This window comes from Pavona decussata, unplaced genomic scaffold, assembly GCF_977016875.1.
Source record: "Pavona decussata unplaced genomic scaffold, jaPavDecu1.1 SCAFFOLD_46, whole genome shotgun sequence".
Taxonomy (NCBI): Eukaryota; Metazoa; Cnidaria; class Anthozoa; order Scleractinia; family Agariciidae; genus Pavona; species Pavona decussata.
Genome location: NW_028145468.1, coordinates 741790 through 765454, shown reverse-complemented (window position 1 = coordinate 765454; position 23665 = coordinate 741790). Strand labels below are relative to the sequence as shown.

The following is a 23665-nucleotide window of genomic DNA, read 5'->3' as shown; positions in this document are numbered from 1 at the left end:
TTGTTGACTGAATCAAACTCAAGTGTAACATCACGCGGCCATCAGCGATATGGTGCTAATAAACACTTGATTGTAACAGTTTAAGTCGATTTTGAGGCAGTGGTCAAGGTGCAAGTCACACAAGTCGAAGCATCATCAGGAATGTGAAGCATTTGATTTAACTTGTGAAACTCTGCTTAGAAGTTTATTAGTGGTTGTAATAACCGATGAAAAATCCCAGGAGTTACTGTTTAGTATTCCAACCTGCTTCTATGTATACAGGACAGTCAGACCTATGCGTTTACCTTATTATAGGAAATTAACAATGCACGTTGACAACGCGAAGACAATTTACGTTACACTAAATTAACGCGAATTTTTCGATAAGCATCTTGCTTTATTTACTGCGATTTTCGTAATGCTGCAAACTCGCACTTTACATTTCTGAATGAAAAACTGCGTTTTGGCTTCCGTCAATTAAACCCATCCAAGACAAGTGCACGGATGTTTCTAAGTTTTTTTTTAAAGCCGAAAATTTGGTTTTGAAGCCTAACTAGACCCTATAAAATTCAAAAGATGGTGACTCTGAAGAGCCAATAGAGGAGTCATGAACTAATAAGGTGTTGTAATGAAATAAAAATGCTTTAAAATAACAATGTTGTAAAATAGCGCGCATTAAATTTACATCGACATTAATTAAGATACATTAAATTAACGCGAATTTTGTAAAATCGCGTTAATAAAGTGCATTGTTAACTTCCTATAATAAGGTAACGTTTATTTTTCCTTACAGAAAACGAGTTGTATAAAAAGTAGAAGAGCCACAACTATGAGAAGGGAAAAAGGAGTACTGGGATCAAGAATCCAGGTGGCTGGAGCCCGGAATCCAAATGGTTGGAGCCCGGAATCCAGATGGTTGGAGCCCGGAATCCAGATATGGCTGGAGCCCGGAATCCAGATGGTTGGAGCCCGGAATCTAGATGGTTGGAGCCCGGAATCTAGATGATTGGAGTCAGGAATTCAGATTGTTTAGAATTCAGAATCCAGTTGGTTGAAATCCGGAATTCAGACGGGTGCCGAGAATTCGGAATCCAGATGGTTGTCATGGTTGGAGCTTGGAATTTAGAAAGAATTGGAATCCTGAATACAATACCTCTGAAGATTCTATTACATAAGAAGACTTACTTTTTAATCACATTAGCACATTAAGGTTATTTCCGGAAACATGTTTGATGATTTTTGTTTATCTACTGCTGTAGCAGATAAAAATCAGTTGAAAATTTCTCGAAAGAGGTTTATTTATTTATCTGTTGGATTGAAAGGCATTGCATCAACATTCGGATTTTATATGTAATAACAGATGAACTGGATATCCTGACACAAAAACACTCACGCACGCACCCTCCATAAAAGAAAAATTAAAAAAAATTAAAACATTTCCAAGGTCACCCTTAACAAGCGTTTTTGTGCCGACTGTCACCCGGTGGGAAGACAGATCTCAGGATTCTCAGCGCAGCAAGGGTTGTTGAGATACAGAGAGGAAAAAATGGGTATGATCAAGGTTTTCAGTCGGCGATGATTAAGCTTCGACGTAGAAAAATACAAGAGGTTAAAAAGGTAGACGAGTTTCCATGACGGTGTAAGAAACAAAATCCGCATTGTCTACTCAAACTGCTGATCTTCACAAATCTTGGCTCGCTACAGTTATAACGATACGATTTTAGAAGTTAAAAATCCTGTAAATCTGTAGAATGGGGCTAAATTAAGAAAGATCAAAAACCTCGATTCCAGACCATGCGCACTAACAGACCTTACACAATCGAAAGCCCGTTCACTCTCGTTCCTAGAGTTGCTTTTCATCTGGGTCAGCTAGTCTTGTTGATGATCTCCCAAACTCGTATACACAAGACAGAGACCTCAGGCCAGCGGTTGGTCGCCAGGAGACTCTGGGGACTTCGAATTTTTTCACCGCAGGATTTCTACGGTTAAACAATGCAAGCCTTTACGGGGCAGCCAATAATTTTTTGAAGTTCCCAGAGTCTACTATTAATTGTGTTTATCTGCGGATGGCTTGGATGGAAAGGGATCTGCAACTTCAAAACAAATTGGCAATTTTTTCAAGTTCTTCATGTGTATTTCATATGTATGTGTATTTCTCGAAGAAAACCCCTACTATTTTCTTCCCGGTGCTCTAATAGCAATTTCATGTTAGAAAAAAGGTTCTTTGTCATAACTTTGACAAGTTTTCACCAAAATAGAGCGAAATCGCCGTGACAGGGCCCCTTTAAAAATCAATTAATGTATACCTTGTGCATGCAAAGGTACTTCGAAAAAAAAACTGTCTGCTATTTCTGTGATGCTATAAAACAGCATCCCAGCCTCAAGATTGAATCTATCCAGTCTGTGACTTGTGTGAAGCTCATACGCAAAACACTGACCTGTGTCTGAAGCAACGTTACGTGTAGTTGCTATTTTCTGATAGCGATATAGTCGACGCGGTAAGAATTGAAACGTGCAAAAGTCGCTTAAGGTGGCCGAACACAGTTTTAAAGTATACAGGTGTTAGTAAGCGTTATTTGGAAACTACGTTCTTCAGGGTGCCCGAAATTGGTGTGGTGCAAGATCAACTAAAAAGAAATGAATTTTGATACTTGTTGTTGAGCTAGGTCCCGTTGCCATGGCAACGCAGCGAGCTATTGACCGTCTACAAACAATAGTTTTCCTTAATTTTTAGAAAATGCACTCGTTAGATTCTTTCCGTTTTTTGTCTCTAGAAAAACTCACAAAATACTGACATAATGACACTGCTTTCATGAAACTTTAACAGAGGGATCTTCTGTAAATATCCGTTTTGCACTTTAATGTTTTGTGAAGATACCCTCTGTCAGATTTGGATTTTTGTTTGCAGGCGGGTTAGGCTCTTAAAGAACTACTATATTGCTAAATTTCACGAAATTCTAACGAGCGGTTCCTGAGAAAACAGTTCATTTCCATTAACACAACCAGTCACAATTTTTTGGTCAAATGCGTATGCGTGGCTTTTAATTGGGTTTTCACAGCAAAGATTAAAAGCGTGCAAAAAGGTTTAGCTCTTCGTGAAATCGCTTTCTTTGTTCGGTGATGAAAGAAAAAGGGTCACGAACGATACACTGGATTATTTTAAGCGCAAAACTTAACTTTGTGATCAATTTGATATAAAATTAAGGGATCACTTTATCGACGCCATATTTTGCTTACCACAACCCTAGCGCGCGCTTACTATCATCATTAAAGAATGAAGCCATCAAGCGCGCGCAAACTGTGTTCGGCCACCTTAATCGCGCGATAACGCAACCCGCGTGATCCTGACAGGACTAGGCCTTGAGTTTCCGCACACGTTTGGCATGTTCAAAGTTTCGCTGAGCTATGCATACGAAACAAGGATGCTATTCTTTGTCCCTTTTCTTCGGTGAACACACTGGATTGGGCTAATGACCTTAGAGCATGTCAAAATACTTGGCTTCTGTCCAATCTTGGCGTGGGCCTCACCACTTAAAAGAGTAATTTATCGGGTGAACTGATTTAAATAACTGTACTTAAAAATGTTTTAATGTGAAACGGCGCATCTAGCGCATATCCCACATGGCACACGTTATCAGAATAAGATGTGCATTAGATTACAACTACAGTTTACAAAAGCTTGAATTTAGCCAAACATGATGCAATAATGAAAAAAACATTGGTCTACCTCTAACATATTTTCATATATTACTACTGGAAATTGTGTTTAATCCTGAAACATTCGTTCTTCATGGCAATTAAATATTTTTGGTCCCGATTTTATCATACGAAATGAAGTATACTCTCAAAGAATTGTACAAATCAAGCCGCAGTCATTACTTTTGCACTTAAAACATTGAAATTGCAAAACCTCATTATTTTCGTCCTTTTGACATAACCAGGCCAAATTGTCTTGAACGGTGGCAACAAAAGGATGCTCAGTTCCATGTTCATTCATCAGACTAGTCAGCGCGCGTTCCAAATACTCCTTTGCCTGCTCCAGGTCACCTTGATCCCTGAGTATAGAAGCCAAGTTGTTATAAGAACTGGCGACATCGACGTGTTGAGCTCCCAGCTTTTGTAGTCGAATAGCCAGGGCACGCTCGTGATAATCCTTCGCCTGTTCCAGTTCACCTTGGTCACTGAGTACAGAAGCCAAGTTGTTATAAGAAGTTGCGACATCGACATGTTGATTTCCCAGCTTTTGTAGTTGAATGGCCAGGGCACGCTCATAATACTCCTTTGCCTGCTCTAGGTCACCTTGCTCTTTGAGCACAACAGCCAAGTTGTTGTAGGAAGTGGCGACATCGACATGTTGAGCTCCCAGCTTTTGTAGTCGAATAGAGAGGGCACGCTCATGATACTCCTTCGACTGCTCCAGTTCTCCTTGGGCACGGAGTACAAGAGCCAAGTTATTATAAGAGGTGGCGACATCGCCATGTTGAAATCCTTGCTTTTGTAGTCGAATAGCTAGGGCACGCTCATGATACTGCTTCGCCTGCTCCAGGTCACCTTGGTCACTGAGTACAGTAGCCAAGTTGTTATAAGAAGTGGCGACATTGACATGTTGAGCTCCCAGCTTTTGTCGTTGAATAGCCAAGGCACGTTCATGATACTCCTTTGCGTTCTCCAGGTCTCCTTGGTCACTGAGTACATTAGCCAAGTTGTTATAAGAACTGGCGACATCGACATGTTGGGCTCCCAGCTTTTGTAGTCGAATAGCCAGCGCACGCTCATGATACTCCTTCGCCTGCTCCAAGTCACCTTGCTCTTTGAGTACAACGGCCAAGTTGTTATAGGAAGTGGCGACGTCGACATGTTGAGCTCCCAGCTTTTGAAGTCGAATAGCCAGTGCACGCTCATGATACTCCTTCGCCTGCTCCAGGTCACCTTGCTCTTTGAGTACAGCGGCCAAATTGTTATAAGAAGTGGCGACATCGACATGTTGAGTTCCCAGGTTTTGTAGTTGAATAGCTAGGGCACGCTCATAATACTCCTTCGCCTGCTCCAGGTCTCCTTGGTCTTTTAGTACAATAGCCAAGTTGTTATAATAAGTGGCGACATCGACATGTTGAGGTCCCAGCTTTTGTAGTTGAATAGCCAGGGCACGTTCGTGATACTGTTGGGCATGGTGAAATTCACCTAGCTCACCATGCACAATGCCAAGTAGAGAGTTGGCGCACATGAAAGCCTCTGTGTCTCTAACGACGCCATCATGCCGAAGTAATTTTAAAGCTACATTCAGGAACCCTTTTGCTGTGTTAAACTCGCAATGGTTAATACACATCTTGCTAAACCTTATGAAATAATCTGGATAGTGTCTAATATTTAAAGTCAACGAGTTTTCGACTACTTGGACTATGTCGTCTCTGTTATAAGTAGTTTGAATTTCTGTGCTTAATGACTTTAAATGAGGAACGACATGCCTGTTGTCAGCAACACAATCTATGTCATCTAACGAGTGATAATCTATGAAGTGATAAATTGATGTCATGGCCCTGTGACAGATTCTGAGATTTTCACAACATGAAGAGTTTTGAGTTTCAGATTTGATCACACTTCGCACAACCTGATGTACGCGAATGTAGACATCACTATCGTCCTCTTCAATTAACAACAGCTGACTTCTTTGAATCCGCATCCGAATTATATTGTCATCCTTAAATTCCTCATCTGCATTCCGAATGTAGTTTATCACAATTTCAAGGTTTAATGGTTGTTGTGAACAGAGCGAAAGGAAACTGAATGTGTGATTCAATACTTTGTCTGATGACATCACATTTTTCACGGCTATTGTTATCGCTGCAGTCATGGATTTTGGATAGCTTGGGTTTGTCTCAGAAAGAAGGCTCTCAGTGTCAGCACGCTGACCTTTTTTTAGTTTTTCCAGGTAATCTTTCCAGCCATAGTTTGAAGATCCTTTGTTCTCACGAACTTGTTTGACAAATGTGGCGGCACTTGCTAAAGCAAGAGGTTGATAGTCTAATGTCTGCGCGACCTCTTTTTCCATCTCACTGTCAGTGATACCAGAAAGCGTGGCTAATAAGGAAGTGGCATCAGCAAGCTCCATACCCTTGCTCACTGGGATGTGATTAATGAAAGAGTTTGTTAAAGGGATGGAAGCAGTGTCCTGCGTTGTGATCAGCATTTGTCCTCCTAACCACTGCTTGTTCCCAGGTTCTGGCAAATGAACACTTACTTGAGGTATACTGGTAACATTGTCGACTACCAGTAGCCACGACGTGTACAGCTCAACTTTTGTGCTAACTAACGTTTTGAGATTGGCGATCTTCTCCTCTATCTCTGAATCCTTAGAACTGAGGGTGTTTGTAATTGCATATTCTGAACACTTCAACAGTCGAGCGAACGAGACAAACGATTCTAGCAGTGAGTCAAGACTTTCGGCATTAAGCGTCATTACAAATGCAGTGTTTGTGACTTCTTGGAAAAATCTCTCTGCGACAAGCCCAGCCAACTGAGATTTGCCACTTCCAGGATTCCCTGAGATGTAAAGGTAACTTAACCGGGTTTTGTTGCCTTCTTTAAGATCTATAAGCTGTTGGGTTATTTTGGTCACCTCATCGTCTCGACCGTCAACTTCGTGTGAGGGCTTTGGAGGGAGAATGCAAAATGGGGTGACTTTATTCCGAAGCTGGTCTTCAAGGACCTGTCTTTCATCTTCTTTTCCTTGAAGTTCCTGATGGAGGTCGTCAACGTTTTCTAAGATCTTTGCCAGCTCCTCCGTTGGGAAACTGCTTTGGTTTCTGTTTTCCTCAATTTGCAAGGTGGAGAGCCCGAGTGCTTGGAATGCAACATCAACTCTACTTATGGCATTATGAAACTCTGGGTCTGAGAGATGGCCTCGTGGAATGTGAGCAAATTCTTCATTACGAAATTTCCTGAGGTCATCTACATTTGACTTGACGACTGCTTTAAGACTGTTGCCGATGCAATCTGAGTACAAGATGGCGTAAAAGAGCATGGTGGAATCCCACTCAGCTCGATTTCCGTTTATCATGGTCGCTAAAAGTTTCGCATTTCTTCTTTGGTTCCGCGGAGACTCCTCGTTTTTGAAAGCCAATCCATTCCTTGGCTCGTCCTTCCATTCACCCAATGTAGCCTTGTAGCGGTTGTCCCATTCCTGTTTGAAGATTGTGCGGAGACCCTCAGCTAGTACATCAGTGGTGACACAGCAAATCCTGAAGTAGTTCAGTTGTTCATCCCTGAATTTTGCTGTAGCAGCCATATTCAGCTTGAATGACTTAAAGCTCTATAAAAATAATACTCTGTTGTTAGCAAACCCGAAGTGGACTCTCGGTGGCTTGTTTCAAGTTCTAACTGACGCCCCGTTCAAACGTGTACGTTGACATTCCTAAAGGCGTTATATTGTGTTTGTGTGTGTTGACAGCGTAAACGTAAGTTATCTTTAATGATGACGTTATAACATCTGAACCAGTCTGCAAATGAGAGAAAGTATCTGATAACGCGAATGGTCTATGCATGCTTTCCTGAATTCTCGACACCAGAGAGCTGTTTTCTCTTGGCATGACTGCCTGGTCTTGCCAAACGAAAGGAGAAGCAAAATTGCTGTTGTGGCTGCAAAATCAGTGTTTTCTCAAAGAAAGAGGATTATATTGCGCAACTGGGAGATTTTACTGGATGAGATCAATTAGCTTTATATAAAATGAAATGGACACTTCAAGATCAGTTGTCCGCGAAAGCTCTTTAACTCTCTGGCTTTGTCTGCAGTCACAAAACACCTCAGCTTCGCTTGTTGTGTCACGGCATGTCCTCCTGGCCCCAGTTGTTCAAAGACCGGATAACTTTATCCGCTGGATAAGGCACTCTTCAGCCTCTAAAATATACTTCACGTTAAATGTTATTCAAGGTTTTCATACACTCCCAAATTAAGCTGTGGATAGAGTGTGCATATTTGCTTGTGCAAGAGGAAATACTGAAGTCTTGGCACAGATTGAAACTGGCGGATAGTGACTTATCCACTGGATAAAGTTATCCGGCCTTTGAACAACTGGGGCCTGAGCTATTCGATTTCCGCACCATATTGCTTTCCTTTTCTAGACACCCCAATATTTAATACATTGAAACATACTTAGAAGAGTACATAACACGATATTTGCCCTACGTAAAGCAAAGGTAAAAAGGTATTTATTCCCTTTCTCAAGGTCCCCAAAGGTGCTTGTTCCTTTTCATTTACTTCTAGGGTCAACATTGTGGTATCTACCAGCTCTAGCATATGAAAGTGATCGTCATGTGACTGATGTGATCAGTGGTATGTCCCGTCAGTCCCGTGTTATGTCTGCAGTGTGTCTGTTGTATAGATCTGTTATATCAGAACATTCACGGAAATTTTACCTGGGTCATAATAGAGAGTAATATTATTCCGGATGATATTATTAATAATTATCTAATCCTTCCAATTTTTTGCCGTGCCTTAATCTATTACTGAATTATAATAATCTATTACTGGATTATAATAATCTATTACCAGATTATAATCACCCTATTATAATCTATTATTATTATAATCCACGGATTAATATCAATCCGAGTTGTCCTGCATGATCAAATACAAACAGCAACAGATAATGTGCTACACTTTCAGTTGAATGGCAATCATCAACTCACACCAGATATGATTTCATCCACACACTCCGAAGTCTAATTGAACCAAATTTCATGACTCGTTCTTGTTTTCAGCCTAAAGTGTTCCATCGCCAAGTGCTACACAGAAGTTGACGAATGAATCAAGGAAATTGTTTTCGGTCCCATCTTAAGAAGCACGATTGATATAATAAAACTTTAAAAAACAGATGCAAATTGCTAACTTGCGTGTCATGGGACAACGTAGGAATTTTGCTAGTTTGCATGGAACGACAGCCACAAACGCGAAACCAAAGCCAGTAATAAAGAATACTCACCCTTTGCTAAGTTTCCACTCAGATTCAGAGTAAACTAAATCAACAATCACCAGTTATAAGTATTGTATAGAAGAAAACTCATTCGATTGAAATGATCAATGCGGAAATTTGAAAGGCTTTCACTTTCGACTTCAAGTCATGACGTATTGTCTATATTTAGCCATACGTGTTCAGATCACGTGATTTTTTTCTTGACACGTCAACACTTCTCTGTGACCGCATTTGATGTTACATGCTAACCAAGACTCTCGTGCTAGTTTGAAGCCAGGGGCCCGTTTCTCGAAAGTCGTGGTAACTTATCGGGCCCGTTAAGTATGTTTTTAAATGTTTTTTTGCCGATTACACAACGATTACAGACATGGTACTTCGCCAACGTTTTCATAGAATAACAAGATTTAAAATTTAGTATTCAAAGCTAACCAAAATTGACTTCTGTTAAGAAACATTTGTCACCAAAATTACTTATCGGGCCCGGTAAGTTACCGGGTCTTTCGAGAAACGGGCCCCATCGATTTGTCATTGATTGCACCGATTAGTCATTGATTACATCGATATAATCTCGTGGCTACACAAACCATACCAAATTGAAAATAAAGAAATAAAAACAATTTCATGTTTACATTTATAGATCAATACAACGGCCTTAGACGGGAAACTTTTTCCCCGGCAGAAAAACTCTCACATAAAGCATTCGCGTAAAGATTTATAGCAGGAAAGCCAGTTATAATACAGAAAAATACCGGAAAATGGTAATAGATGTGTAGGATAATAATATATGTGTAATCAATGAGTAATCGATGAGTAATCAATAGGTAATCGATGAGTCATAACTAGCACCAATGAATAATCAATGGCATCGATGAACAATCGATAGGCCACAAAATGTTTCTTCATCGATTAGTCATCGATTACCCATTGATCATCGCCAATTATCAATGACTACTCAATGATGTCACTGATCATCGATTAGCTACGTCTGGTTCCTGCTGCATGCAGCACGAAAGCGGCGATGTCTCCGAGAGACAAGGGCAAGTTCATATATATATTCACGACTACTAGACGGGAATGGGTGCACAGCTCGAATTAACTGTGCATGCGTCTGAGTGTTTATTGCCGTCCGAATATCGTTACATCATTCAATATAGTAACTAAGCAATACATGGAGAGAATCCTGAATAAAGTAACTCAGGCTAAACTATCCCGCTTTGCGCCGCCTGATGCGAAAACCTCAAACCCAATGGAAAGTAGTTAAGTTGAGAACGTATTCCACAACGAAGTACAGTCGCACAAACCTTTGGGGGTAAAGGTAAGAAGAAATATGGAAAACAAATTACAAGTTGAAAGTTCGAAGGTTGAGATGAATACATTACAATCAACAAACCTTATGGGTCAGTTTTTTAAATAGGGTCTAACACCGGCCGCGGCTTAAAACAATCAGTGGGCCTCCAAATCTGTGTATAAGTGGTTTATATAGTTTTCTTTTCAAGCCATCTTGTTACCGTCAGCAGCAGACAGTTTATAAGGTGTCCTAAAATCGCCGTTTATAAGGCGTCTTATAATCGCCGTTTATAAGGAGTCTTATAGTCGCCGCTTATAAGGATGTCTTATAATCGCCGCTTATAAGACGTTTTATAATCAAGGACTCTTACAATTTACGTTTATAAGGAATGTTGAAAGCCGCAAACTTATATAAGGGCCTTTTTTCAGTTATGTATTTATATAGGGTCGTTTGTTGGCACTGAGTTAAATACGGTCGCTATTTTGTTATATTACTAGCCTTTTTTATATAAGGGTCTGTGCCCAGCTACTGATGATGATCCGTAAGATGTCTTATCATCGCGGTTTATAAGGAGTCTTATAATCGTGGCTTGCAAGGAGTCTTATCATCGCCGTTTATAAGGCGTCTTAAAATCGCGGTTTATAAGGCGTCTTATAATCGCTGTTTATAAGGTCTTATAATCGCCGTTTATAAGACGTCTTACAATCCCCGTTTATAAGGTGTCCTAAAATCGCCGTTTATAAGGAGTCTTATAATCGCCGTTTATAAGGAGTCTTATAATCGCCGCTTATAAGAAGTCTTATAATCAGGGACTCTTACAATTTACGTTTATAAGGAATGTTGGAAGCTGCAAACTTATATAAGGGCTTTTTTTCAGTTATGTTTTTATAAAGGGTCGTTTGTTGGCACTGAGTTATATACGGTGGTCTTTTGTTATATTACTAGCCTTTTTATATAAGGGTCTGTGCCCAGCTACTGATAATGATCCGTGTATACGACGCTTCTGGCACATATCCCACGCACGCCAGAAGAATTTTCAGAATAAGATGAGCATTAGGTTACACACTACGAATCTAGCCAATCTCTACCGCACGAAATTCAAGTATTCAAGTCATAACAATTGACAAACTGAAACTTTCTTGTTTTCATGTTTCTGACATAACCGGGCCAGGTTTTCTTCAACAGTGACAGCAAAAGGATGCTCAGTTCCATGCTCATTCTTCAAAATAGTCAGCGCACGTTCATAATACTTCTTCGCCTGCTCCACGTCTCCTTGGTCTTTGAGTACAACGGCCAAGTTGTTATAAGAACTGGCGACATGGACATGCTGAGCTCCCAGCTGTTCTAGCCGAATAGACAGAGCACGCTCATGATACTCCTTCGCCAGCTCTAGGTTACCTTGGTCACTAAGTACAGTAGCCAAGTTGTTATAAGTAGTGGCAACATCGACATGTTGAGCTCCCAGCTTTTGTATTTGAATGGCCAGGGCACGCTCATGATACTCCTTCGCCTGCTTCAGGTCACCTTGGGTATGGAGTACTATAGCCATGCTGTTACAAGAACTGGCTACATCGATATGTTGAACTCCCACCTTTTGTACTCGAATAGCCAGCGCACGCTCATGATACTCCTTCGCCTGCTCCAAGTTACCTTGGGCATGGAGTATAGTAGCCAAGTTGTCATAAGACCTGACGACATCGACATGCTGAGCTCCCAGCTTTTGTAGTTGAATGGTCAGCGCACGCTCATTGTACTCCTTTGCCTGCTGCAGGTCACCTTGGTCTTTTAGTACCGCGGCCAAGTTGTTAAAAGAAGTGGCGACATCGACATGTTGAGCTCCCTGCTTTTGTAGTCGAATAGCAAGCGCACGCTCATGATACTCCTTCGCTTGCTCCAGGTCTCCTTGGGTACGGAGTACAATAGCTAAGTTGTTATAAGAAGTGGCGACATCGACATGTTGAGCTCCCAGCTTTTGTAGTTGAATAGCCAGGGCACGCTCATGATACTGCTTTGCCTGCTCCAGGTCACCTTGGTCTTTTAGTACAGAGGCCAAGTTGTTAAAAGAAGCGGCGACATCGACATGTTGAGCTCCCAATGTTTGTAGTCGGATAGCCAGGGCACGCTCATGATACTCCTTCGCCTGATCCAGCTTACCTTGGGTACGAAGTACAATAGCCACGTTGCTATAGGACGTGGCTACGTCGACATGTTGACTTCCCAGCTTACGTAGTCGAATAGCCAGGGCACGATCATGATACTCTTTCGCCTGCTCAAGGTCTCCTTGGTCTTTTAGTACAATGGCCATGTTGTTAAAAGAAGTGGCAACATCGACATGTTGAGCTCCAAACTTTTTTAGTCGAATAGCCAGGGCACGCTCATGATACTCCTTTGCTTGCTCCAGGTCACCTTGGGCATGAACTGCAACAGCCAAGTTGTTATAAGAAGTGGCAACATCGACATGTTGAGCTCCCAGCTTTTGAAGTCGAATAGCCAGGGCGCGCTCATGATACTCCTTCGCCTGCTCCAGGTCACCTTGGTCAATTAGTACAGTAGCCAAGTTGTTATAAGAAGTAGCGACTGCAACATGTTCAGCTCGCAGCTTTTGTATTCGAATAGCCAGCGCATGCTCATGATACTCCTTCCCCTGCTCCAGGTCTCCTTGGTCACTGAGTACAGCAGCCAAGTTGTCATAAGAAGTGGCGACATCAACATGTTGAGCTCCCAGTTTTTGTACTCGAATAGGTAGGGCACGCTCATGATAGTCTTTTGCTTGCTCCAGGTCACCTTGGTCATGAACTAGAAGAGCCAAGTTGTTGTAAGAAGTGGCGACATCGACATGTTGCGCTCCCAGTTTTTGTAGTCGGATAGCAAGGGCACGCTCATGATACTCCTTTGCCTGCTCCAGGTCACCCTGAGTATGGACTACAATAGCCAAGTTGTTGTAAGAAGTGGCGACATCAATATGTTGAGCGCCCAGAATTGGCAGTCGAATAGCTAGGGCACGCTCGTGATAATCCTTCGCCTGCTCCAGGTCACCTTGGGCAAGGGCTACAATAGCCAAGTTGTTATAAGAGCGGGCGACATCCACATGTTGTGCTCCCAACATTTGTACTTGAATAGCTAGGGCATGTTCATGATACTCCTTCGCCTTTTCCAGGTCACCTTGGTCCTTGAGCACAGTAGCCAAGTCGTTATAAGAAGTGGCGACATCGACATGTTGAGGTCCAAGCTTTTGTACTCGAATAGCCAGGGCACGTTCAAGATACTGTTGGGCGTGATGAAACTCACCCAGTTCACGATGGATAATGCCAAGCAGAGAATTGGCTTTTAAATCATCTGCGTCTTTAACAACGCCATCATGCCGAAGTAATTTTATAGCTACATTTAGGAACCCTTTTGCTGTGTTAAACTCACAATGGCTAATACATATCTTGCTAAACCTTACGAAATAATCCGGATAGTGTCTAATATTCAACGTATAGTTTTTGTCGACTTGGACTATGTCGTCTCTGTTATAAGTGGTTTGAATTTCTGTGCTTAAGGACTTTAAATGAGGAACCACATGCCTGCTGTTACCAACACAATCTAAGTCATCTAACGAGTAATCATCTATGAACTGATAAAATGATGTGATAACCCCGTCGCCGACTGTGAGATTTTCACCTTCCCAATAGCTTTTTGTTTCAGATTCAATCACATTGCGCACAACCTGATGTACTCGAATGTACACATCACTATCGTCCTCTTCAAATAACAACAGTTGGCTTCTTTGAATCCTCATTCGAATCATATTGTCATCCTTAAATTTGTCATCTGCATTCCGAATGAAGTTTATCACAATTTCAAGGTTTAATGGTTGCTGTGAACAGAGCGAAAGAAAACTGAACGTGTGATTTAACACTTTGTCTGATGACATCGCATTTTTTACGGCTAATGTAATCGCTGCGGTCATGGATTTTGGATAGCTTGGGTTTGTCTCAGAAAGAAGGCTCTCAGTGTCAGCACGCTGGCCTTTTCTTAGTTTTTCCAGGTAATCTTTCCAGCCATAGTGTGAAGTTCCTTTGTTCTCACGAACTTGTTTGACAAATGTGGCGGCACTTGCTAAGGCAAGAGGTTGATAGTCTAATGTCTGCGCGACTTCTGTTTCCATGTCACTGTCAGTGATACCAGAAAGCGTGGCTAATAAGGAAGTGGCATCAGCAAGCTCCATACCCTTGCTCACTGGAATGTGATTAATGAAAGGGTTTGTTAAAGGGATGGAAGCAGTGTCCTGTGTTGTGATCAGCATTTGTCCTCCTAACCACTGTTCGTTACCAGCCTCTGGCAAATGAACACTTACTTGAGGTATGCTGGTAACATTGTCGACTACCAGTAGCCACGACGTGTACAGCTCAACCTTATTGCTAACTAACGTCTTGAGATTGGCGATCTTCTCCTCTATCTCTGAATCCTTAGAACTGAGGATGTTTGTAATTGCATATTCTGAACACTTCAACAGTCGAGCGAAAGCGACAAACGATTCTAGCAGTGAGTCGAGACTTTCAGCATTAAGAGTCATTACAAATGAAGTGTTAATGACTTCTTTGAAAAATCTCTCTGCGACGAGCCCAGCCAACTGAGATTTGCCACTTCCAGGATTCCCTGAAATGTAAAGGTAACTTAAGCGCTTTTTGTTGCCTTGTTTAAGTTTTTTTAGCTGTTGAGTTATTTTGATGACCTCATCATCTCGACCGTCAACATCGTGTGAAGGCTTAGGAGGGAGAATGCAAAATGGGGTGACTTCATTGCGAAGCTGATCTTCAAGGACTTTTCTTTCGTCTTCTTTTTCTTGAAGTTCGGCTTCTTTTTCTTGAATTTCTTCTTCTTTCTCTTGAAGTTCCTGATGGAGGTCGTCAACTTTTTTCAACATTTTAGCCAACTCCTCCGTTGGAAAACTTTTCTGGTTTCTGATTTCTTGAATTCGGAAGGTGGAGAGTCCGAGTGCTTTGAATGAAACATCAACTCTACTTATGGCATTATGAAACTCTGGGTCTGAGAGATGGCCTCGTGGAATGTGAGCAAATTCTTCATTACGAAATTTCCTGAGGTCATCTACATTTGACTTGACGACTGCGTTAAGACTGTTGCCGATGCAATCCGAGTACAAGATGGCGTAAAAGACCATGGTGGAATCCCACTCAGCTCGATTTCCATTTATCATGGTTGTTAAAAGTTTCGAATTTCTTTTTTGGTTCCGCGGAGACTCGCCGTTATAGAAATCCAATCCATTCCTTGGTTCGTCCTTCCATTTACCCAATGTAGCCTTGTAGCGGTTGTCCCATTCCTGTTTGAAGATTGTTCGGAGACCCTCGGCTAGTACATCAGTGGTGATGCAGCAAATCCTGAAGTAGTTGAGTTGTTCATCACTGAATTTTGTTGCAGAAGCCATATATTGAGCTTGTGTAACTTACAGCTCTATAAAAATAATACTCTGCTGTTAGTAAACCCTTGGTGGACTCTCAGTGGCTTGTTTCCAAGTTGTTACACCCCGTTAGAGAAAGTATCGGATATCACGAATAATTTACGCATGCTCAATTTAAGCTTTTGGCGTTCCCTAATACTGCAACCTCAGTACAAGAGAACTTGTATCGGATCGAATCTTGCGAACCGAAAGAGGAAGCAAAATTGCTGTTGTGGCTGTAAAATCAGTTTTTCTCGAAGTAAGAGGATTTTTTTTTTGCAACTGGGGAATTTTAATGGATGGGTTCAATGGGCTTCAAAATGAAATGATTGATTCCGTTGCTCTAAAAATCAGTAAAACCATTGGCCTGTTGTGAAAACTCGGGCATTTCGTTCCTTTTCATACCCTAATTAGCATTTGTATTCCCTTATTGCTCCCTATTTGCGTTATGGACTAGTTTCGTGGGAAAGGCGAGCAAAACCCAATTAGGCAAACTTCTAATTTTAAAAACGCATGCCCTACGTTTTATGCATTTTGCTGATAGATGTGACCACGCAATCTCGTTTTTCCCAAACTTTTTTCTAAAATTGACACTTTGTAGGCTGATCGAATATGCTAGTCCAGAACAAGGCTTTAATTAGGCCTCATTACAAGAAAGCAAGGTCAAAGAATACTAGAGAAGGCTTGTCTTTGAAAGTAGACGGCATGACACTGACATTTGGACTGATATGAAAGATGGCCCATGTGTGGACAAAACAAATCTGACAATAACTTTTAACGGCGCCTACGTACTCAGAAAAACTCACTCAAAAGCCGGTCTTTTTAGGGATCAAGTTTAGCTCTCTAACATAGAATAGACTTAATCGGAGCAAGACAGCGTTTTGTAAATTGATTTTTCATCTTTATTCTAGATTCATGCTGCAACGTAGCCTCCCGCGCAGTCGTTTTTAGGGGACTCGTATTACCTCCTCAGAGGCGGATCCAGGGGAGGGGTTGAGGGGGTTGCAACATCCACCCCCACCCCCCCTCCCCCCTTTTAGCAGCATTTCTTTCTCGTTATTTTGTTCGATTCTTCCTAAATTAATAATAAATAAATAAAAAAAAATTACGAAGTTTTTTCACTTCCACCATTCGACTGCTTGTCAAGTTATGAAAAGATAATGTACATTACGTGACTGAAGTAATTGGAAACATTAAGTCTGCTCGAAAAAACATTGACAGCGACTTTCAAGTTTGTTACAAACAAATATTATGCCTTGCTGAGAAACTGGGAATCGTTGAAGCTTTTCCCAGAAAGACAAGCATAAAGAGGAATCGCTCAAACATTCCCAGTTCTAGTTCAATTGATGATATTACAAAAATCTGTGGCTATATTCCCCTTGTTGATTCTCTGATTATTCAAATGCAAGACCGATTTTCTGACGATGATCGCCACGCCCGTCATTTGCTTTATCTAGTACCCTCTATCATAGTTAATAACACCCTGAAGCTATCTGAAGGCATGTTGCTCTGGGAGAATGACCTTCCATTTCCAAAATCCCTTGAGAATGAGCTGCGAAGATGGTAAACTATGTGGCAGTCAGCAGAGAAAGAACTTCCAAGCAATCATCTACTAGCACTTGGCGCGTGTGACAAGAGGATGCTTTCCCAAACATCCATCGTCTTCTTCTTATTGCATGCACCCTACCAATCAGTAGTGCAGAAGCTGAACCATTCATTTCGCCCGAGAAACGATCAAGACGTGCACCAGATCAACGATGACTGAAGAGCGCTTTTCAGATCTCGCTGTTATTGCTATGCATTACCCTGAGAGGTTCGAGGTATAGGAGATGTGCGAGGCCTAATTTGTAAAAGCTCATCCTAGAAGACTCTTTCAGGCTACGTTGTTTGATTAACGCGGTATGTAGAGAAACGACAAATAACTATTGTTGATACTGCTGGCCCTTTTAATCATGCATTATTATTTTTGGGTACGTGCTGAGAAATAAGATAAACTCCAGAGTTTATATCATACCTTCACAACGGTTTTTAAGTTTCAGGAATACTGCAAATGGCGCTTTCGAGGGAAAAATCGGAAACTTTTTTTTTTTTTTGGGGGGGGGGGGGGGGGGCAGGGCTCCGGACCCCCTTAAGCGCTCGCATTCGCCTTCCACACCATTGACGTTGAAGGTTACTACAATAGTGTACAGTTTCGCTTGTTTGGTCACGACACGTCCTGCTGACACTATTCAATTTCTGCACCATTGCTTTCGTTCTCTAGACTCACCAACATTTAATACATTGAGACATTCTTAGTAGAACAGTATGTATTAATTTGACAGGATGTTTCTTTTTCTATATAAAGCAAAGGTAACATACAAACAGCAACAGGTGATGTGCTTCACTTATCAAACAGCTTTCATTTGAATGGTAATCGTCAATTCACACCAGATAGGATTTCATCCGCATACTCCGAAGTTTTACAGAAATTGAACCAAATTTCATGACTCGTTCTTGTTTTGAATGTAAAGTGTACCATCGCCGAGTGCTATACCGAAGTGGACCAATGAATCAAAGGAAATAATTTGTTTTTGGTCTCGTCTTATAAGCAGTACAATTGATATAATAAACCTTCAATAAACAAATGCAAATTCCTAACTTACGTGTCATGGGACGTCATCGTAGGTATTTTACTAGTTTGCATGGAACGATAGCCATAAAAGCGACACCAAAGTCAGTAATAAAGAATACTCACCCTTTGCTAAGTTTCCAATCAGATACAGTGTAAACTAAATCGGCAAGCAGCAGTTATCAGTATTGTAAAATGATCAATGTGGAAGTTTGAAAGACTTTCACTTTCGACTGCATGTCATGGCGTAATTGTCTATTTTAAGCCATCACGTGTTCAGATCACGCGATGTCAACGCTTCCTTGTTACTGCGTTTGTTTGCAATAGATATTAGATGGTAACTAAGACTCCTCGTGCTCTAGTTTAAAAGCCAGATCTCATTAAGAATTCCATGAACTGTGCAAATGGCTATTATTATTATTAGGGTAGAGTCTCGCGACTACTAATATGTTCACGTGATAGACAGGGTGACGTAATCTCGTACCCAGATCTCACTCAAGGTTCGGAAATGTAAAAATGCCACGCCTGACCGTGGGAGATCTGGTTACAAGGATAAGTTCATAAAGAGACTATATTCACGACTACCAGACGGGAGTTGGTGCGCAAGTGGAACTGTGAGTTTATAGCCGTCCAAAAATCATTGAACATAGTCAACTAAAAAATACTTGGAAAGAATACCGAATAAAATCACTCAGGCTTAACAAGCTGTGTGCGCCACCTGATATGAAAATCCAAACATCCAAAGAAAAATAACTGGGAGCGTATTTCCCAGCCAAATGCAGTCACACAAACCTTTAGGTGTTAAAGGTAAAAAGGAATATGGAAAACAAATAAAAGGTTGAAAGTTTGATAGCTGATATCAATACGCTACTATCAACAAACCTTATATAGCCAAGAACGATAAAGCCAATTAACGTCATATCAGCTGACGGGTGTACATACCAGTAGTCACTGGGATGTTTTCACTGTCACTTACAGTTTGGTTCTGCCGAATGTAAATACATTTCTTGATATTTGTTGCTACAACCATGTCGCGCCACACATTTCTCAATTGAATGCATACAGTCAACCACTTTATGTAACATAATTACTTCCAGGTTATATCCCAAGAGTAAAATACTTTTGAAATTTCTAACGAAAACTACAATAAAACGCGAATACTTTTAATAGAATAATAGTGTGTTCAAGTGGTCATCACCCGTTTGTCTTTATACCTAACAAATGTAAGACTTTCAACTTTCACTTAGACTGAAATACTGCGGGCACTATAAATCGTGATCGTGTCTAAAAGTACACACGAGTGACCACGAGTGACCACGAGTGACCATGAGTGACCACGACTGAGGTTACATCATAATATTATACTGGTGTCTTTTTATCAAATAGTCACTATTTAACCGACAATTGACCGTATCCGCAGACTTAAATAGGTTAATTCGACAATTTCCGAGACTTTCAAGGCCACCAATGGAAAAAAAGGGAAATGCTAAGCGAAAAAGTGTTCAGAAAAAGAATAATTGAGTGAAAAATATGTATTAAAGGAACTTTCCCATGATAAACGAATCTTATATTTTGCACTCCCAAAATCCGCCAAGAATTCGCTGATAAAGAATTCCACAAAAAAAAAGGGGTAGAATTAAAGAAACCAAACTGAATGCAGAGGCTGACAAAGAGAAAAGATTACGGAAGGCGGTAAATTTATTCCCCCCCCCCCCCTCCTCCTCAATCCGTTCCCTCCCCTCTCTCAGAAATGTCTTTAGTGTCGAATTTACCTATTTAAGTCCCGGAAACGGTCCAGTTGCGGTTAAATAGTGACTAGTTGATAAAATGACGTCATTATGACGTCAGTATAATTTTTTGATGAATTCTCATTGTGGTCTCCCGTGGTCACTCGTTGTCATTCGTGGTCACTCGTGGTCACTCGTGTATACTTTTAGACACGATAATAAATCGTAGCGTAATTATAGAATAACTTTTTTTTTTTCTTTTAGATTTTATAATTAAGGCATTAGCCGGCTGGACCTACAGGATTTCGGGAATTTTCGTTGCAATCCAACCTCCTTCCCACGACTTTTCAGTTGAAAATCCTCGTTTTCAGGGCTTTTCGCTGCCTTTAACAGAAGAAAAGTCCTGGAGGCGAAGTTCCCAAAGCGTCTTTTAAACGAATCGGAATGTACCTTTAAAGCTTTTAAACTGTTCTCCTTTCAGGAAAGGGGGCTTTTTTCGAGGAAATAGCTCTTGCTGCTAGGGAAAGTTTTGGTTTCAAAACTGCGCTGCCTGGTCTAAAACACTAATAAACAATAAACAATCAATGAACCAAGAAAATCAGTTTGATGTTGGAATCCGAAATCTGATTGTAGTCTTTTGCACATTATGCTTTCGATTCCCTACTAAAATGCTTAAAATGATTCCCCAACTAATGCTCCATTTTTTCCACTAAAATGCTCAGATAACGAGTCATTACACACCTGCTTATTACTGGTTCAGACAAAAAAATACAATGTTACACAACAAAAACAAATTCATTATTCCTGGCTTTGATGCTTGGCTGCTTGGCGTTTCATTTAAAAACTGTTTATCGAGTTTTAGATGTCATTTTCTCTTAAAAATATTTTTATTTTTTCTCAAAAAAATATTATCATTTTTTTTTTTTGGGGGGGGGGGGGGGTGGAAGGAAATGCCACTAAAATACTCGAAAAAATGCTACCATAATGTGCAAAAGCCTACCTACTAATGTCTTGTTAATTGGTGTGAAAACCGTTGATGCCAAAGAGTTGATGCAAAGTTACTCAAGCTAAGAAAGTCCGGGAAACCGACGAAAAAATGCTGTAAAACTGAGAACAAAAGAGACTACTGGAGACTTAGGAGAGCACTGTGCCCTCAATAGAGGGCTTCCAGTCCTTTATCGCCGCGTAAAAATTTCCTTCAAGTAAGCGGCCATCAGCGATGATGCTAATAATCACTTTATTGTGACAATTTCAGTCGATTTCAGAATCATATATGAGGTAGTAGTCGACATTTGGATTAATTAATGGGAAAGTGCAAATCACACAAGTCGAAGCAACATCAGGAAAGTTAAGCATTTGAATAAACTTGTGAAAATCTGCTTACAAGATTATTTGTGGTTTTCATAACCGAGTCGGTGACTTCAGTAAATGCCAGGAATTCCTGTCTATAGTCTTCCACTGCTTCAATATGTATACAGGACCGACTAATGCGTAAGGTTTCTTTCTTTCTTTTTTTTTTTTTGGGAAACGAGTTGTATAAAAGGTAGAAGAGCCACTCTGAATATGAGTAGAAAAAAGGGTGCTCCAATCAGGAATCCAGATGGTTAGAGTCCGGAATCCAGATGGTTGCCGAGAATTCGGAATCCAAATGGTTGGAATTTGACTTCAGAAAGAGTTGGAATCCGGTACACAACACCTCTTCAGATTCTAGTACATAAGAAGACTTTAATATATAATCAGTTTAATAATAATAATAATAATAATAACTTTTTAATGACTTTTATATATGTATATATATTTTATTGATTTATTCACGTGCTATTTCAAGTTTCGCTTGGCTCACAGGTTACGCTATGCATGCGCCCTGTGTTGCTTTCTGATACTGTGCATACAGATAGTTTTACTGCGCACAATAATAAATCAGATTTATAAATATTCTAAAGCGCTTTACAATGTAAGCATGTATAAAAATAGAACAATTTAAAACAAAATTAGAAACATATATGATTAAGACGGATCGAACGCTAATTTAAAAAAGTAAGTCAGAAAACTTTGGACTTGAGTTGGACTTTGTCGTATTTCACAAGGGAGATTGGCGCAATTAAGGTGCAATCACCAAATGACTTGTGGTTAGATCTGGGAACAACTAGGAGGCTATGGTCATAAATCACATTAGCAAATAAAGTTTATTTCCCAAAACATGTTTTATATTTTTTTTATGTAATGCTGTAGCAGATAAAAATCATCTGAAAAATCTCTCGAAAGAGGTTTATTTATTTATTTATTTATTTATTTATTTATTTACTTATGAAGGTATTTTTTTATTTATCTGTTGGATTAAAAGGCATTCCATCAACATTAAGATTTGATGTGTAATTACAGATGAACGACATCCCGCCACACAAACACTCATGCATACACCTACCCCTTGCAAAAATAAAAGCATTAAGTAATATATCAAACAAGAGACACAGTGTTTCATAACAGATCAAACACCGAGAAGAGAGTTGAAAATACGACGCGTATCGGAGTATATTTTTTACGAACTTCTAGGTTTTTGATATTGTGATGAAACACTGTGACGAGTGTTTGATATAACTTCTCAAACAATTTGATTTTGAAGGCGATTTGTAAGGATGCAAAAACGAGGAGTTTTTCACCAAACACGTCAAGGTGCATACTTTCCTTTCTTTTTGGCTTTTGAATTATTTAAATGAGTTTGAGAAAAACATTTCCAACGTTTCGGCACTGTTACAAGTAAATTTGCGCGGCTTGTGACTATGGGAAGAGCAGATCTCAGCAAGGGCTGTTGAAATACAGAAAGGAAAAATTGGGTGTAATCAAGCTAAGGTTTCTCGGCGATGATAAAGCTTCGATGTAGAAATAGACGAGTTTCCATGACGGAGTGAGAAACAAAATCCGAATTGTCTACTAAAACTTCTGATCTTCACAAGTCTTGGTTTGCTACAGTTATAACGATGCGATTTTAGAAGTTAAAAATCCTGTAAATCTGTAGAATGAGGCTAAATGAAGAAAGGTAAAAATCCCGTGATGCACAGAGCGCATGCGCACTAACAGACCTCAGACAATGGAAAGCCCGTTCACTCTCGTAACTAGAGCCCGCTTTTCTTTTGGGTCAGCAACGTGTTGATGATCTCCCACTCTCGTACCCAGAGTCCTCAGGTCAGCGGTTGGTCGCCAGGAGAGACTCTAAGGACTTCGAATTTTTTCACCGCAGGATTTCTGCGGTCAAACAATGCAAGCCTTTACGGGGCAGCCAATCAAAAACATTAAATTTTTTTCGAAGTCCCGTAAGTCTCTCCTGGCGACCAACCGCTTGCCAAAGAGCTTGAAGACTCTGGGTACGAGCTTGATAATCTCCCGGACTTCAGCCAACCATGGCCATTGACTCACTCACTAATACCAAACTATGTAGAACTATTCTCCAAGTGTCATACTTTTCCGCTTATTTTCAACAGAGAATGTAGGCTTTACGAGGTACGACATTGCGATGTTTTCGATATCGTTGATGAACTGTTGACCAGGAATTACGCGAACGATTGGTTTGAAAGCGACAAAAATCAATTCATCGATAAGACGCAGTAATTTATTATTTAAGAGAACGATATTCAACGCCGTTAAATGAGTTACCTC

General features: G+C 40.5%; 1 protein-coding gene across 1 annotated transcript in view; it reads right to left on the bottom strand.

Annotated features, from left to right (window-relative positions):
* Positions 1-3407: 3407 nt before the first annotated feature.
* LOC146482342 (uncharacterized) overlaps positions 3408-23665 on the bottom strand; it is a 48231-nt gene continuing 27973 nt past the window's right edge. The window contains exons 2-3 of the mRNA XM_085107097.1: positions 11355-15690; positions 3408-7286 (exon numbers count right to left, since the gene is read on the bottom strand). Of these exons, the coding sequence (XP_084963223.1) occupies positions 3824-7286; positions 11355-15664 (7773 nt within the window). The 5' untranslated portion in view covers positions 15665-15690 and the 3' untranslated portion in view covers positions 3408-3823. The remainder of the gene's footprint in view (positions 7287-11354; positions 15691-23665) is intronic.